Raw genomic sequence first — 14,505 nt, 5'->3', positions numbered from 1 at the left:
TTAGCCCCATAATGCGGTGAAATGTAGCGGAGTTTTAAAGCGCAGCTCCTGGGCGACCCTTCGCGGGTTGAGGCGCGTCAGCGTTGAAGGCGTAACCGAGCGCGAAGGAAATGAAGGGAGGGGACAAATACGAGGGTAGCATGAAGGCTCTCCTCTCTCGTTTGCGCGTCCCAGCGCACGTTCCCGGCCCTCTTCCCTCCGCGACCTTGGCGAGACGGCGTGCGTGAACAGGCCTAGAAGTTTCCGAGTTGGCTATTTAAGAGCGTGTGAGCGTGTTGCATGCTGTTATGCGACGCTCGGTAATGCTTCGTCGAAGGGTGTAGGACAGGCCCAAGATCTTTACTTGTGCCATCGAGTGCTATCACTGCCTCAGATGGGCTTTTACGCACTGGGGCCTAAGGGCCATCGCCAAGAGGACCCTGCCGTTAGCGCCGCCGGTGAGGAGACCCTGCCGTTTGCCCCGCCGAAAGGCAAGCGTGCTGCCGCCGCCGAGAACAACCGGCCGTTCGCACCGCGAAGCAGACAGAGCTGCGCTCAGATTTCGCATTAGGGAGTATCGTAATCGTCCTTAGAACTTTTTTTCTTGCAGTAAAGAACGGCAGCATGTACTTTCCTCGGCAACTCCCGCAATTACGGCCAGCGCAGATGCTGAGCTTCACTGCTTACCACATTTTGTTGTGCCCAGGAATAATCGTAAAAAAATCCAGTTTACTACGACTAGCGATGGCAGCAACGGCTTTCAGCTGCAGAGTATGAAAATAAAGTGCGTTAGAGCCCTCATATGTAAGAGAAGTCAGCCAGCGCGCAAGCTAAGTGATTTGAAAAATGTTTGCGAGGTGGAAGCCCTGATAAAACGGCTTTTTTTCGAGATACCTTAATAAAGCAGGAAAACCGCTGTGCATAGTGTCCCTGAGCATTTTGTCAACTACCCAAGCAAATCACAGCACAGGTTCAGTGCGCGGGTTGGCAACCGCAGCTTCTTAAAATATTAGGACAGCCAAACAAGAAAAGTAACGCGAGAGTTGATTCTGAAGATAGTTTGTTTCAGAGAAAACTACAAAATTTATCCGCATATCCCTAGAGGTTGAAGCCTGAGGAGTCTAGGAAAAACTCGCCTCTTCTGAAATATTGGTGCGGCCAGCACCAGCTTGTCTTATGAGCAAGTGATTTTTTTTTTTCACAAGGAAAATGTTTTGAGAACCGGCAGTATTTCAAGGAGGTAACGAAAGTTTGTTTCTCCTATCGTGTCCAGACTTTAGAAAGCCGGGCTATTTAACGCAGGCTCTAGACCGGGCAATACGTAATAGAATTTGACCGCGAGGTTAAGCCTCCACGGAAACAAGGCTTTCAATTTTTGAGCTCCAAGCTTCAAAAGTGAACATGATTGTTTTTTTTTCTTTTTTCAATGCTTTGAGCATTTTTGCCAAGAAATCCATAGTTGTGGTCTCGTCTGCAATAACGACCGGAGACTGCATTAATGTGTTCATTTTGATTAATATGTTAATGCCTTTGTAATCTTCTTGAAGACATTTGCTGCAAGAATGAGCTTGACCTCATATGTACTTTAGATACATGAGCTGAGTTTCGAGTTGAATTTTTAATACATGAGTTGAATTAGCGAAGTTGAATTTCGTGTAACATTCGCATGTACAGATGTTTGTCTAATCAAAGCCCAAATCAGATCAAATACAGCTGTTCTGTAATTGCGTGTGGAAACGAACCGTTCACTTCCAGTAATTTATAATTTGTGTTTCCATCAAGGTCGTTCGTATATCACCGCTTTCTCCACAGTCATTCAGCCATGCTCACAGGCCTTTGCTGCCCGCAGGTACTTCGAGACGCATTGATCGAGAACCAAACGCCAGAAAGCTTCGAAGTAGTGTGCAAGCCCAAAGTTGCCGGTACACATTGGCTGGACGAAATGTCGCGGAAACTGTGCCCGTATCTGGATCACTTCGTCGTCTTCTCTTCGTTGTTTTGTGGCCGCGGCAATACTGGGCAGACCAATTACGGCTACGCCAACTCCGCGATGGAGCGCATCTGTGAGCGTCGAGTGGCGGACGGATTGCCCGGTGAGTTGTCTTACGTCCCTTGCTTGTTCGTGAAAGCATGTACAGCCTTTGTCAAAAGTGTACAGAACAGGTAATGGCTTCTGTATTATGCGGTATGGCTGGCTAAACGACGCCAGCATTTGATATTTTTCAACTTCACTGCCGTAAAGGTGAAGACTTCCAAGAATGCTACAGGAGCCTTCTGCGATGCTTATAAGCTAAGCCAGTAAACTATAACTCTGACAAAGACCGAACGCTTGCATACTGTGCAGAAGAGCACTTTAAAAGCAAGGAAAGACGAAAACTTAACAAGAGACAACCATTTTTCTGTCACTACAATGATGAATGAGGCGGTAAATTTTTCACTGAAATTACTAGAGAAGATCTCAAGTACATTGCAGAGGAGATGGAAAGCAGCCAGGGGAACTTTGATTTATTCTTTATATTGTATGTCGCTTTGCTGAACTGTTATTAAGAACGAGCTGCGCAGACTTAAAAGACGACCACAGTAAAGACGATGTAGACTGAAAGACGGTTGCGCTCTTTCCGTCTACATCATCTTTCCTGTGCTCGTCATTTATGCCAGCGCAACTCGTTCTTAACATTAGCCATGCACCAACACGCCCAGCAAGGAGTTCTTTCAAACTACTTGGGCTAAACTCTTCTGCCTTGCTCAGAGTGCATGTGCGTTGAAGAAAGGACGACCCATTAGCACGCCGAAGTTATCACACCTTACTTCTCTTCGCGAGTGGTACGTAATGAAAACCAAACAGCGCGGCAGGTAGAGATGATCAGCTTCCGCATTATATGAATATTTTAGTAGTCGGTGCAAGCACAATCGCAGGCGCTCGCAGAAAATCCCAAGCCATATCTCCAAAGCACAGCACGTGCTGCATTTCTAGAGCAGACAGTTTCCCATCCCCGTGCCATATGGGTGTGCTTTAGTGTCACCAGCGCGCACTGGTTGCGTGAGCTCCCAGACACCCTTATAGCGTGCCGGTATAGCTGTTCCGTTCCTTAGCCTATGCCCTCGACTCAGTGTGACAAGCTCAGCCAGGATCAAGCTACCAAGTGACAGAGGGGGCTCGCTTTGATGCCCAGCTTTTGCCGGTCGCAAGAGGAATGAGTTGGAGTCGAAGGCTCAGAAACAAAGCAACTTATAGCAAAGAGGCTATAGGGAGCAATTAGTAATCACTCGTAACTAGACATACAAAGTGATTCCGAAACTTTGCGACACATGCATAGTAACACCCGAGAGATGTTACAATACAAAAGAAATCTTGCACCTTAAGTACCCTATACTCGAAAGAGACAAACAAAACACAACAAAATTTGTTCACCGAGCACTGCGACAGTCCGACGACCGAAGGATCATGATGGAACGCGCCAGTATTCGGGACAGCTAGCGTGCGCTGCCTCGCTGGTCCGTGGCTAGGCGAGTGGTGTCTACCCGGGAGTCATGCGGGAGCGCTTCTCCGACGCTTTAACTACGGGACGGACTGAGTGACGGCGCTAATCGCCCCTCCCATATCGGGCGCGCCGCGGTAACTTCGCGTGGAGGCAGGCGCGCACAAAGTATTAACCGCATAGCATTCCTCTCACCTCCTGCCGAGGCACGCATCGCCACTGTTCAGGCGAGGGAGGAGTTTTTCATATGCTTGGAGTTACTCCTCTTCCAACCTGCGCCGCCGTGCGCGAGCGAAATGGGCACCGCACGCCACTGGTTGCTTCAGATAGGGTTGGGAAAAATTCACCTAGAAGCCAAGTTTCACGACTGTAGATTAATTAGTTCATTAATTATTGGCAAAAATGTCGAAATTGCGTCGCAAAGGCGCGGACGTCGAATAGCCACGGGAATGGTGTGTGGTCTTATCCATCGAAAGTCGTGAGGGCACAGTGAAAATTCTCAAAGAATGGACGGAAAAACGGCGGATTTATGTCAAATTAGATGGAAAAATGTGTAATTCAGCGTAATTAAAACTTAAGATCCCCGAAAGATGTATAATTTGGGTATCAACATAGCCACGGAACGGCGTTACGTCGCATCCACCGGAAGTCTTCACGGCATAGTATTTTCGCCTTCGTCTCTCAACACTTTATTTGCCGAAGTGTCCTCGCAATTTTTTTCCCCGCTATCCGCTCATGCGGTAAGGTAATCTAAACAAGGGCGGGGGGGGGGGGGGGGGGGGTCCCTGGATGACCGCTTTACTCCCCCTAATAGCATCACCCCAGCGCGTACCAAATTGTGCCCGCCTTCTCCACTTACTCACACGCATGGACTTCAACTGCAGCCCCATCTTCGGCTCTTTTGCCATTCTGCTGTCCTCTTCTCTGGACTTATCCGCCTCTGCTCTGCTTTGATATTATTTTCCTCCTACCTAGCGCAGCCCAGCTGCGGGGACCCCTACAGGAACAAAGAGGAAGTTACCGGGCAGCGCATTCCCCCTACTTCTTGTCCCACCCCTCTTGCACGACCTCCTAAATTATTAACAAATCTCATGCTGAGAGGGCGCCACACAGCACGCTCAAGGGTACGCGCTCTCAGCCGACAGTGAGTAAAATTTTCTGCGTGGTTCTCGAACCATCTATGGAGCTCGCGGGCGAGATTCCTTCCGCGCCGCGCCAGCGTTCCAAATATGCACCAATGTTGGTGACATTTAGGAGTTGCTGCCAAAGCTGCAGTTAAATGCCCCGGAATGCCCCCATATTTGAACCAAGTGAGAAAAATGTCGAGAAGATGGGCTACAGTCGATCGCAAGATGTACTTTCGGCGGGGACGCTCACTGATTAAAATGGAGTTTATTGAGCGCGACTTCTGTGATTTATATTATCACAGGCAGGCTTTCACTGCCTAAATAGTTAAGGGGACTGTTGTATCTTTCTTTCTTGTTTAAGTTTCGTTTCTTTCAGTGTACATATCGTCATCGTCATTCAATATGATTTCCTATATAAGTGGCTTCACTGTGACGAATAAAGGAGAGTGTGTTTGCATACTGCGCTTGCGTGGTCCCGTGTCATGCGTCTGGTCTGAACCAGACACCACATATTGGCGACGACGATCAGTATCGGAGCCATGTCACTCGGGTGTTTCCCAGCACCGCCCCCTTTCTTGCCTGCACCCGGTGACCCGGCTGTGCCTTGGCAGCAGTGGAAACGCGTATTCCTGAATTTCCTGGAGGCCATTGGCGGCGATGAACTGAAGCCGAAGCGTTGCAAGGCAATTCTGCTAAACTCGCTCGGGGTTGAAGGCCAGCGAATATTCTACAGCATCCTTGCACAAGGAGCAGACGTGACTGCGGACGCCAAGGCAGAGGACAAGGGGGACAAGGAGGAAGAGGTGGACCAGTTCAAGGACGCGCTTGCTGCACTGGATACGCATTTCGCGAGCGCTACGAATGATTTGGTGGAGCGGCGCCGATTTCGCCAAAGACTACAACTGCCTGGTGAGACATTTCAAGCGTTTACAAACAGTCTTCGGGACCTTGCGTCTACTTGCAATTTTGGCAGTGCTACCGATAGCATGATTCGAGACCAATTACTGGAAGGCACTTCGTCACGAACAACACGTGAACGCATGCTTTATGAAGGGTCATCGCTTACATTGCAACGTGCTGTTGACATCGGGAAGCAAATTTAGCAAACACAACAAGAGCTCGGGGAATTCGCGCATAGCACTGTGAACAAGATTCAAGATGTGCGAAAAAGGTCAGACTCTAAGCAAGGAAGTTGCTACAGGTGCGGCTCGTCATCGCATATGGCTAACTCGACTGCATGTCCGGCGAGGAACAAGCGTTGCCACTCTTGTGGAAAAATTGGTCACATTTCAAGCATGTTCAAATCGAAGAAAAAGAAATATGCCGTTCTAAAGCCCGAGAAGGCCAACGCCGTCACGGTACTTCAAATCTGTGACCGTAATGCGTCGGCGAAAGATATTCGAGCCAACATTTCTATCGGGAAGATAAGATTGTCGTTGATTGTCGGCACAGGCGCTACGGTTTCTTTGCTCAGTGAAGAGCACTACCACAAATATCTAGCCGACACGTACTCATTACGACCGCCGACTGCCAATTTGTGCAACTATTCCGGAGAACAAATCAACTTAAGCGGTTGCTTTCTTGCTGACGTATCTTACAAGGGAAACAGAGCCAGTGTGCTTTTTCATGTCACAACCAAGGGCACTTCGCTGCTGGGGCTTGATGCCGTTCGGAGCCTGGGAATCACTATCAACGGCTCAACCTTGAATTGCTGCCAGGTGACATGCCCTGATACACTGCCTTCAGAATTTACGCACCAGTTTGCGCACTTGTTCACGGAACAGTTAGGGCATGTGAAAGGCTTTGTTCACCATGTTAACTGCCGTTCATCTGTGAAACCAGTCGTTGCGAAACTCCGACGCCTGCCGATCGCGCTACGGCAACAGGTATCGGTAAAGATACAACGCCTGCTGGCCGAAGATATAATTGAACCTGTCGACGCATCGGAGTGGATTTCACCGATCGTCGTCGTGAGGAAGGACGGTTCAATTAGGTTGTGTGTGGACCTACGTGAAGTGAACAAGGCAGTAATTGCCGATGCTTTTCCTCTTCCGCATACAGAGGAATTACTTCATGAACTAGCTGGAGGAACGTGCTTCTGAAAGCTCGACTTAGCGTCGGCATACCACCAGCTAGAACTGACTCCGGAAAGTCGGGGACTAACCACCTTTATCACCCACGAAGGATTGTTTCGTTTTAAGAGAGTGTGTTTTGGCCTTGCATCTGCCCCTTCAGCCTTTCAGAGAATGATGCAGCATATTTTGAAAGATTGTAAAGGCGTACTTTGTTACATTGATGATGTGATTGTGTGAGGCAAGACACGTGAGGAGCACCACAAGAATCTACACCAGGTGCTAAAACGCATTGGTGATTTAGGTTTGAAGCTCAACCAGAAATGCACATTTGCTGCTTTCAGAACTATCCTTTTTAGGGCATACGGTGAGCTCAAAAGGGCTCACACCATTGCAGTCTAAGGTTGACGCTATTGTCAAAGTGCCTGCTCCTCACGATGTTGCCACTTTGAGGTCATTTTTGGGTCTCGCTGGTTACTATGCTCGGTTTGTGCCGCGATTTGCTGATCTCGTCGAGCCGCTTAGAAGGCTCCTGCGCTCTGGTCACCATTTCACGTGGGATGATGAGGCTGAGCGTAGCTTCCAGCTTGTTAAGACAGCTTTGTCTTCAAGCCCAGTCACACAAATGTTTAACCCAGACCTTGATGTAGTTGTTACGACAGATGCTTCTGATAAGGGTCTGGGAGCCGTTCTTCAGCAACGTGATGGTGACAGCGTACGCACGGTGGCCTTCGCATCACGTGCCCTGACTCCTGCTGAGCGGAAGTACTCCGCTGGGGAACGGGAGGCCCATGCTTGTCTCTTCGCGTGCGAGCGCTGGCACGTCTACTTGTGGGGTAGAAAATTTTTGTTACGTACGGACCACCAGGCACTGGTGAGGTTACTTACAGCTGCCGGTACAGGACGCCGACCTTTGCGTATATCCAGATGGTCAGCTCGACTTTTGTATTATAACTTCGACATAGAGTACCAAAAGGGATCGCAAAATGTCGTGGCCGATGCGCTTTCCCGCCTACCTCGACTGTGATTCGCACCAGACGATGCAGGAAGAAATTGTGTCCGTTGTATCAGAGTGCCTAACAAAGGAACGGCTGCAGGTGGCCACTGCTGCAGACAGCACATTGCAACAGGTTGTTGTGCACGTGGTACATGGTTGGGCGCCTAGAAAAGCTTTGCCAGCAGAAGTAATGCCGTACTTTAACGTGCGGGAAGAGCTTTCTTTCGTTGATGGCCTTTTGATGCGCGGCGAGCAGGTAGTTGTTCCGAGTGAATTAACCTCGCTCCTGTTTGGTTTTGCGCTCTAAGGTCACCCAGGAATTGTGAGGACGAAGCAGAGACTACGTGATCTTTACTGGTGGCCGCGTTTGAATAAACAGGTAGAAGAAGCAATTCATTTTTGTCATATCTGCCAGGCCGCGGACAAGTCCGCTAAACTGTCGTTTGCACCGCTGCAGCCGGTGACGTTTACAGCGCTACCATGGCAGAAGTTAGCAATGGATATAGTGGGACCGATTGACTGGGCCCCTTCAAACTGTAGGTACATGATATCGCTGATCGATTATCATTCCAAGTGGCCTGAGGTTGCCGTTTCATCTACAGTAACGTCACAGAGTGTGGTCGATATTTTGCAGACTGTGTTCAGCCGAGAAGGCTATCCGGAAGAAATTGTCACAGATAATGGGCCGCAGTTTAGATCGCAAATGTTTGAAACATTCTTGAGAGAGAGGGGTATTGCGCATCGTTGTTCTTCTCTGTACTATCCACAGGGAAATGGCGCGATTGAACGTTTTAATCGCGTGCTGAAAGATTTCATGCAGGTTGCCCGATTGGAACAACGGCCCCTCCAGGCTGCTGTGGTTGACTATCTCGGCATATATAGGTCCACGCCGAATGCGACAACGGGTGTGTCGCCAGCTAAGTTGCTCCACGGGCGCCAGCCGAGGACAAGACTCAATACAGTGGGTTTGCCGACAAGAGAGGGTGTCCATGCCGGTTCGAATAAAAATGTTCCTGGTAGGGTTAAGGCGAAGCAGATGTATGCAAAACAGTATACGGACAGGAGGCGAGGGGCGAAAAGACCAGCCTTTAGAGAAGGGGACTTCGTTCGTGTACGCAAGCCAGCAGGCGGTGGGAAAGCGTCGGTAAATTACATGGGACCTTTCAAGATTGTCGGCAGAAAAGGCAAAAATAGCTTTTTGATGAGCGACGGTCGTTGCTGGAACGCGTCTAAACTAGTTCGGGTTCCCTGCAATCAATCGCAAGCAATAGAACAATGGGCATGGGAATTGCCTCATCACTACTCGGGTACCGCTGGGCCTGAAAGCCGCGCAGGCGCTGAACAGGGTGAATTGTTGCGATTGCCGGAAACAAGGGCTGAAGTTACTGAAGAAGTGGTTGCTCCTTTAGAGGATTCGGTGGAGCAACCTTTGCGTCGAAGCACTAGGGTACGCCGACCTGTAGAAAGATTTGGGTTTTCTTTACCTGAACATTAAGTGTTTAGTTCGTGCTATTTTGGTTGTTGTAAATTGCTATGTTGTATTTTCAAGCGGGAGGCGATGTTGTATCTTTCTTTCTTGTTTCAGTTTCGTTTCTTTCAGTGTACATATCGTCATCGTCATTCAATATGATTTCCTATGTAAGTGGCTTCACTGTGATGAATAAAGGAGAGTGTTTTTGCATACTGCGCTTGCGTGCAACGTTTTTAGATCCCTTTCAGTTTGCAAGCTCCCCCGCGCCGCGCCCGAGAAAGCGGCCCCCGTCCACTTCCACTCACCACGCGGCGCTGCTGTCGCTGTCGGCCCGGAGGCGCCGGAGCGCTCGCGCTTGGCAGTTGCTGTGACAGCCTGTTCTCATCCGCGATAACATTGGGAGCGAACACGTCGAACTCAAATTTGCTGTACTTTTGGAGCTGTCACGTTGAAACTTCAGCCTCATGGTTAAAGAAATGTTTCACCTGGCTAGTAAGGGTGAGATAAAGAGCAGGCTGATGCCAGTTCGCAAAAAACCAATCGTTTGCATTGCGCTTTATCGCATCACGTTTGCGACGTTTAGCGCTGATGATATGCGTATGTTGGAGTAGAGCTATCAATATTTATTCGAGAGAATGCACGAAACATTAATGAAAGGATAAAACTAGCGATGTTCCGCTTCTAGATCAGTCACGAAATTCCGCGCTATATTATCAACGAAGCACCGCACATGCGAGCAGCATTTTGCACGTTCTTTAGAATTCCAATTTCAGAGAACACAAGTATAAATGCAGACACACTTAGCTGGATGCAGGGAGGGAATAACTATAGAAGAGCTTTTTATTTGCAATGATAGCACAGACAGGAGCAGCGTACTGCACTTTCATTTTTAGAATGTTAATTTCATTGAACACAGACAAGCATTAAATGCAGACACACTAAGTCGGAAGCACGGAGGGAATGGCTACTTGAAGGCGAGCTTTTTTATTTGCAATGACAATATTTCTCTGTTCTCTAGCCGACGGTTCACGTCTCTCGCCTAGAAGTGGATGCGTGTCACTATGACAAAATGCAGCACTTGGCATGTAAAAGTGGCCATATGCTCTGCACATCCAAGCCGAACAAGGTTTTGCAATTCAAGCTCGTCTAGCAGCTCCCAAAAAACGTCCCTTTCAAAAACGGGACCTTCCTTCAAAGAAATCGGGATTGCTTTGTTTACAATGTTGGTAAACTCTAGCAACTTTTTGGTGGGATGCTCTAAGCACCCTTGCTTGAAGCTTTTTTATACTGTAAGATAAGCGTCACTGCCAACAACTGGCACAGGACAGCTGATATTTTCCATGCTGATATCTGCTGGCTGCTCCAAATCAGGCTGCGGTGACCATGGCGTAAACGCGAAGGGCCACGCTGGTCGGGCAAACAGCGTGGCGAGCGCCACCGCACGGAAGGAAACGGAAAGGCGACAATCCGCGCACCGCAGCTTTCAAACTGAAGGGGATCTAAAAACGTTGCTTGCGTGGTCCCGTGTCATGCGTCTGGTCTGAACCAGACACCACAGGGACGTTACTCGATTATGTGGCTTCGGCGTTTGCAGCACAGCAGAAAGGAGCGCGAAGAGGAAATAGAGGAGGAAAAGAGAGCGCCGTTGTGCCCCGGTACGTGATTAAGACGGAGCATACGCCTTTTTAGTCACGTGGGCAGGAAAGCCTACTCCGCTATTCATCGGCGAGGCGCGATGCAGAACCCGGTATAAAAATATTCAAGGTGGAGGAAACGAAGTGGCGCAGACGGTGGGCTCTGCTTCCCGAGTGACGTAACAGACTAGATGGTTTTGTTCAGGATGGTCGAAACATTGAAACGAGGGGAAATTAGGAAGGATGAAACTAGCGTTTTCAATCACTTCTCGCTCGCTAATGAGATCATTAGTGTCTGGGTGGAAAGCTGACGATATGTACTCAGGCTGGCAACGAAAATATTTTTTTGAAATGTAATATTGGCGTTAGCGGGGGCTCAGTAAATGTTTCTTTTCTTCCAGGTACCTTTGTTCACATAATTTCTGCGTGAGCTTTTCTGCTAATCTAAAAGGGATATGAAAGCCTAGGTTTTTCTATGGATCAAGAAATTCGAGAGGAGTATCGTTAAAATGATACGTAAGTAAGCTGCCGGGCGACTTTGAAATGCGCATGAATTTACATTTGTTGACCTTTAGTTTCATTTGCCATTTTTGGCACCAAGAGCAAGTATTGTTAATATGAGTTTGAATTAGGCGTGTCGTCATCGTTTATTACTTCACGCAAAACCACACTATCATCTGCAAATAAATGAATTGACGAGGTAACAGAATTCGGCATGTCATTCATGAATGCTAAAAAAAAAAGAAAGAAAGGGGTGAAAACAGGTTGCCTTTAGCTGTTACAAACTACACAAGTCCCCTTAGGAAGCACTGAATATCGCAGCAGTGGCCTAGCGGTTTGGGCATTCGCCTCGCATACGGCAGGCGATAGGTTCGATACCTAGAGCCAATGGTACGAGCTTGTCCTGACCTGGTGCTCGTCTCACCTGTGGTGAAGCTCTTAGGAAGTGGGTCTTTGACCCCACCTTGTGCCGACGAAAATACCTTGTGGAATTGCGCTCTTATACGGAAGCTGCCTTTGCGCCACAAAAAATTGATCATCATCAGAAGCCACTCAAGCCATTTCAGAAGATTAGTATCAAACCGTATCATGCGAAGTTTTAGTCGCAAAAAGGGTACCAAACCTTGTCAGAAGCCTAGATATGTCTGCGCAGACGGTGCTACTCTAGTGGAGAGCGCTTGGATGCGGAGCCTCCTGATAGGCAATTCCTCAAAACTGATAACCAGGGTACTGAACTGCAAAGAATCTGTTTTATCACCGCGTTCCTGGTTCCAGCGCTTCCTTGATTTCCTTCTGTGACATACTGTAACTGGTTCTTAATAGACAGCTAGTTGGAACCAGTTGGAACATGGATGTCAGGAATGCTGACCTTTTTCGGTTTAAGCCTAAAAAAAAATGATTTGGCGTACGTTTATTTTTGCTTTTCTGTTTGAACCGAAAAATCCAACTTGCTGTATTGCATAAAAGAAACATATTGTATATCGTAAGTGTGAGCCACTCAGAGGCAGCTTTCATATGGGTGCTCTGCAGCCATGACATTTTGTTGGTAAAATAAACTTATGATAATTCAACCATTGTGCGTACAATTCAATCTGTAACAATACAGGGAAGAAGTGCATGTAATTGCATTGCTCATTTCACCAATCATAACACAAAGTTGTGGCAAAGTTGTGCCACAGAGCTCCGCATTCTGTGCAATAAATTCTGTTAATTGTTGAAATCGAAAGATTTTACATTTAACAGACAGTTTTAAATGCCTTATACAACAGCACATCACGTATTGCCGACGCAATTGCCGAACGTGTTGGTTTGATGCCTAGTGAAGAAAAAAGCTTAGGCGATCCTCGGTGGATCGTTTTAAGCCGTCAGCAGCCATACTTTCGTTACATCCGGGGTTCACAAACATCAGTTGGTTACATCCGAGGTGACATACTAAGGTCCGTTATATGCGAGGTAGTGCTCTAAACTAAGTTCGTAGAGGTAGTATATCAAGTTCGCTCGTAGCCGAGTCGGCATGGGGCTGGCTGCCGATAGTGGCAAGGGGGCCACCCGCCACTGGCAACCGACAGACGGCGCTCGCCAGTCCACACGGACTGACCCCGCTAATGGTAACGCATTAATAAGGGTAATAAGGGCGGGCGTGCACAACACCTGTGAAGCTCTGAAATAGTGACATCTTTCGCCAGGTTCAGGAAGATCTGAAGGGTGCATCCTTCAGATCCTCCTTCATCTTTGCCTAAAGCCAAAGGTTCGATGTTATCAATTCAGTGGTGCATGGTGGGTGAGGCAAAGAGTCGTTGTCACTGTTCTAACCATTCTCCTCTGGATGTATCCTTATTTGTGTAGTTTTTTTTTAGTAATTGTGTTACCTGAGCAGCTCACCCGCCCCACTGTAATGCCTAAACGAGCCCTCATGGTACTTAAGTAAATATAAATTAGCCCGAACACACTAACCCAGAGTAAGAATCTTGCAGGATCGCCATCAAGAAATTCTGACCTCTTAAAGAAATCACATCTCACCACCTTTTACTACCATCACCTTACAAACTGATTGTTCAAGGAGGCGGAACATATTGAAAGCTCAAGTACACATGGTAACAATATAGAAACGCAGGTAAGCTGTTGTCACTCCTAGGACGTCGCTCCCCTCGCTTCAGGACTGGCCATCCAGTGGGGCATCATCGGGGATGTTGGCGTGGTCAGCGAGACCATGGACGACGGCCTGCAGGGTGCAGGAGTCATGCCTCAGCGGATTGCCTCCTGCATGACGCTCATGGACTCCTTCCTGGGCCACGGCCATCCAGTAGTCTCGAGCTTCGTCAAGGAGGATGGGTCCGTTCAGTCGCTAAGCAGGAAAAACCATGATCTTGCACAATGTGTCGCGCACATTATTGGTAAGTAACTGTTGCCTGCCATATTAAGAGGCAGTAATACTTGCGCAGCTTGAATACCAACACGCTTGCAAGGCGTCCGCAGAGTCGATGGCGGCTTTAAGAATAGACGGCTAAGCGTGACGAGAAATTCTCTAAAAAGACGTTGAATTTAACGATAATATGTGAGCACTAAAATTTTTCGGCATTTTCATATCTTCAGCGGTTAAAGGCCTAGAATAACTGAAAGCTGGGCGAGTTGGTTCTGCTAGCAAAACGTTTGCAAGAAAAACAAGGACAACAGGAAAAAGGTCTCTGCATAAGTTGCGTCATTCGTTCGTAATTACGTGATCATAATGTGGCTATCATAACCGATGTCAACTTACGTCACTCGACCAATGTGACGACATCACCTTCGATGTGTCATTTCTCTCATTAAGGCTCTTTCACATTACTCCCTTGCACCTACATGACCACAATGAGCACCTCCACAACGAGTGCTGAAAGTCCCGTTACATGATTGCCCAATCAAAATTTTCTAGTGCATATAACCCTGCAGAAGACAAAATATTGTTACGTGGCTCGAAGTCTATGCCAGCACAAGGACGACCGGAGCACAGGGCACAGATCACAGTGAGCCCCGAGCGGAAGGCGCGCACACACCGGACACTTCCTCCACGTTGTTTTTACGGAGATTATCCGTTGCACGGCCCCCCGGTCGAAAAGGCACCGTCTCGGTGTTCATCAGGCCAGTGAGGGGGACTGCGGACGTAGGGTTTGAGGCGAGAAACGGGCACAACATCAGTCTGATGCTGAGAGGACGTGCCACCGGCGAAGGACGGACCGATCTCATAGGTGACTGCGGTGACTTGGCGC

The 14,505-nt window shown here is 48.2% G+C and overlaps 1 protein-coding gene across 1 annotated transcript in view; it reads left to right on the top strand.

The window, feature by feature from the left end:
• The window catches only part of LOC149346408 (fatty acid synthase-like), a 161,203-nt gene that overhangs the window by 114,179 nt on the left and 32,519 nt on the right, over positions 1-14,505 (top strand). Inside the window, 2 exon segments of the mRNA XM_089586406.1 lie at positions 1,829-2,072; positions 13,417-13,653. Coding sequence (XP_089442532.1) covers positions 1,829-2,072; positions 13,417-13,653 — 481 coding nt within the window.

Source organism: Amblyomma mixtum, chromosome 4, assembly GCF_055824585.1.
Source record: "Amblyomma mixtum isolate Tamu chromosome 4, ASM5582458v1, whole genome shotgun sequence".
In the NCBI taxonomy this organism is placed as follows: Eukaryota; Metazoa; Arthropoda; class Arachnida; order Ixodida; family Ixodidae; genus Amblyomma; species Amblyomma mixtum.
The sequence above is the reverse complement of the archived record's forward strand: the minus strand, read 5'-3'. Positions and strand labels throughout refer to the sequence as shown.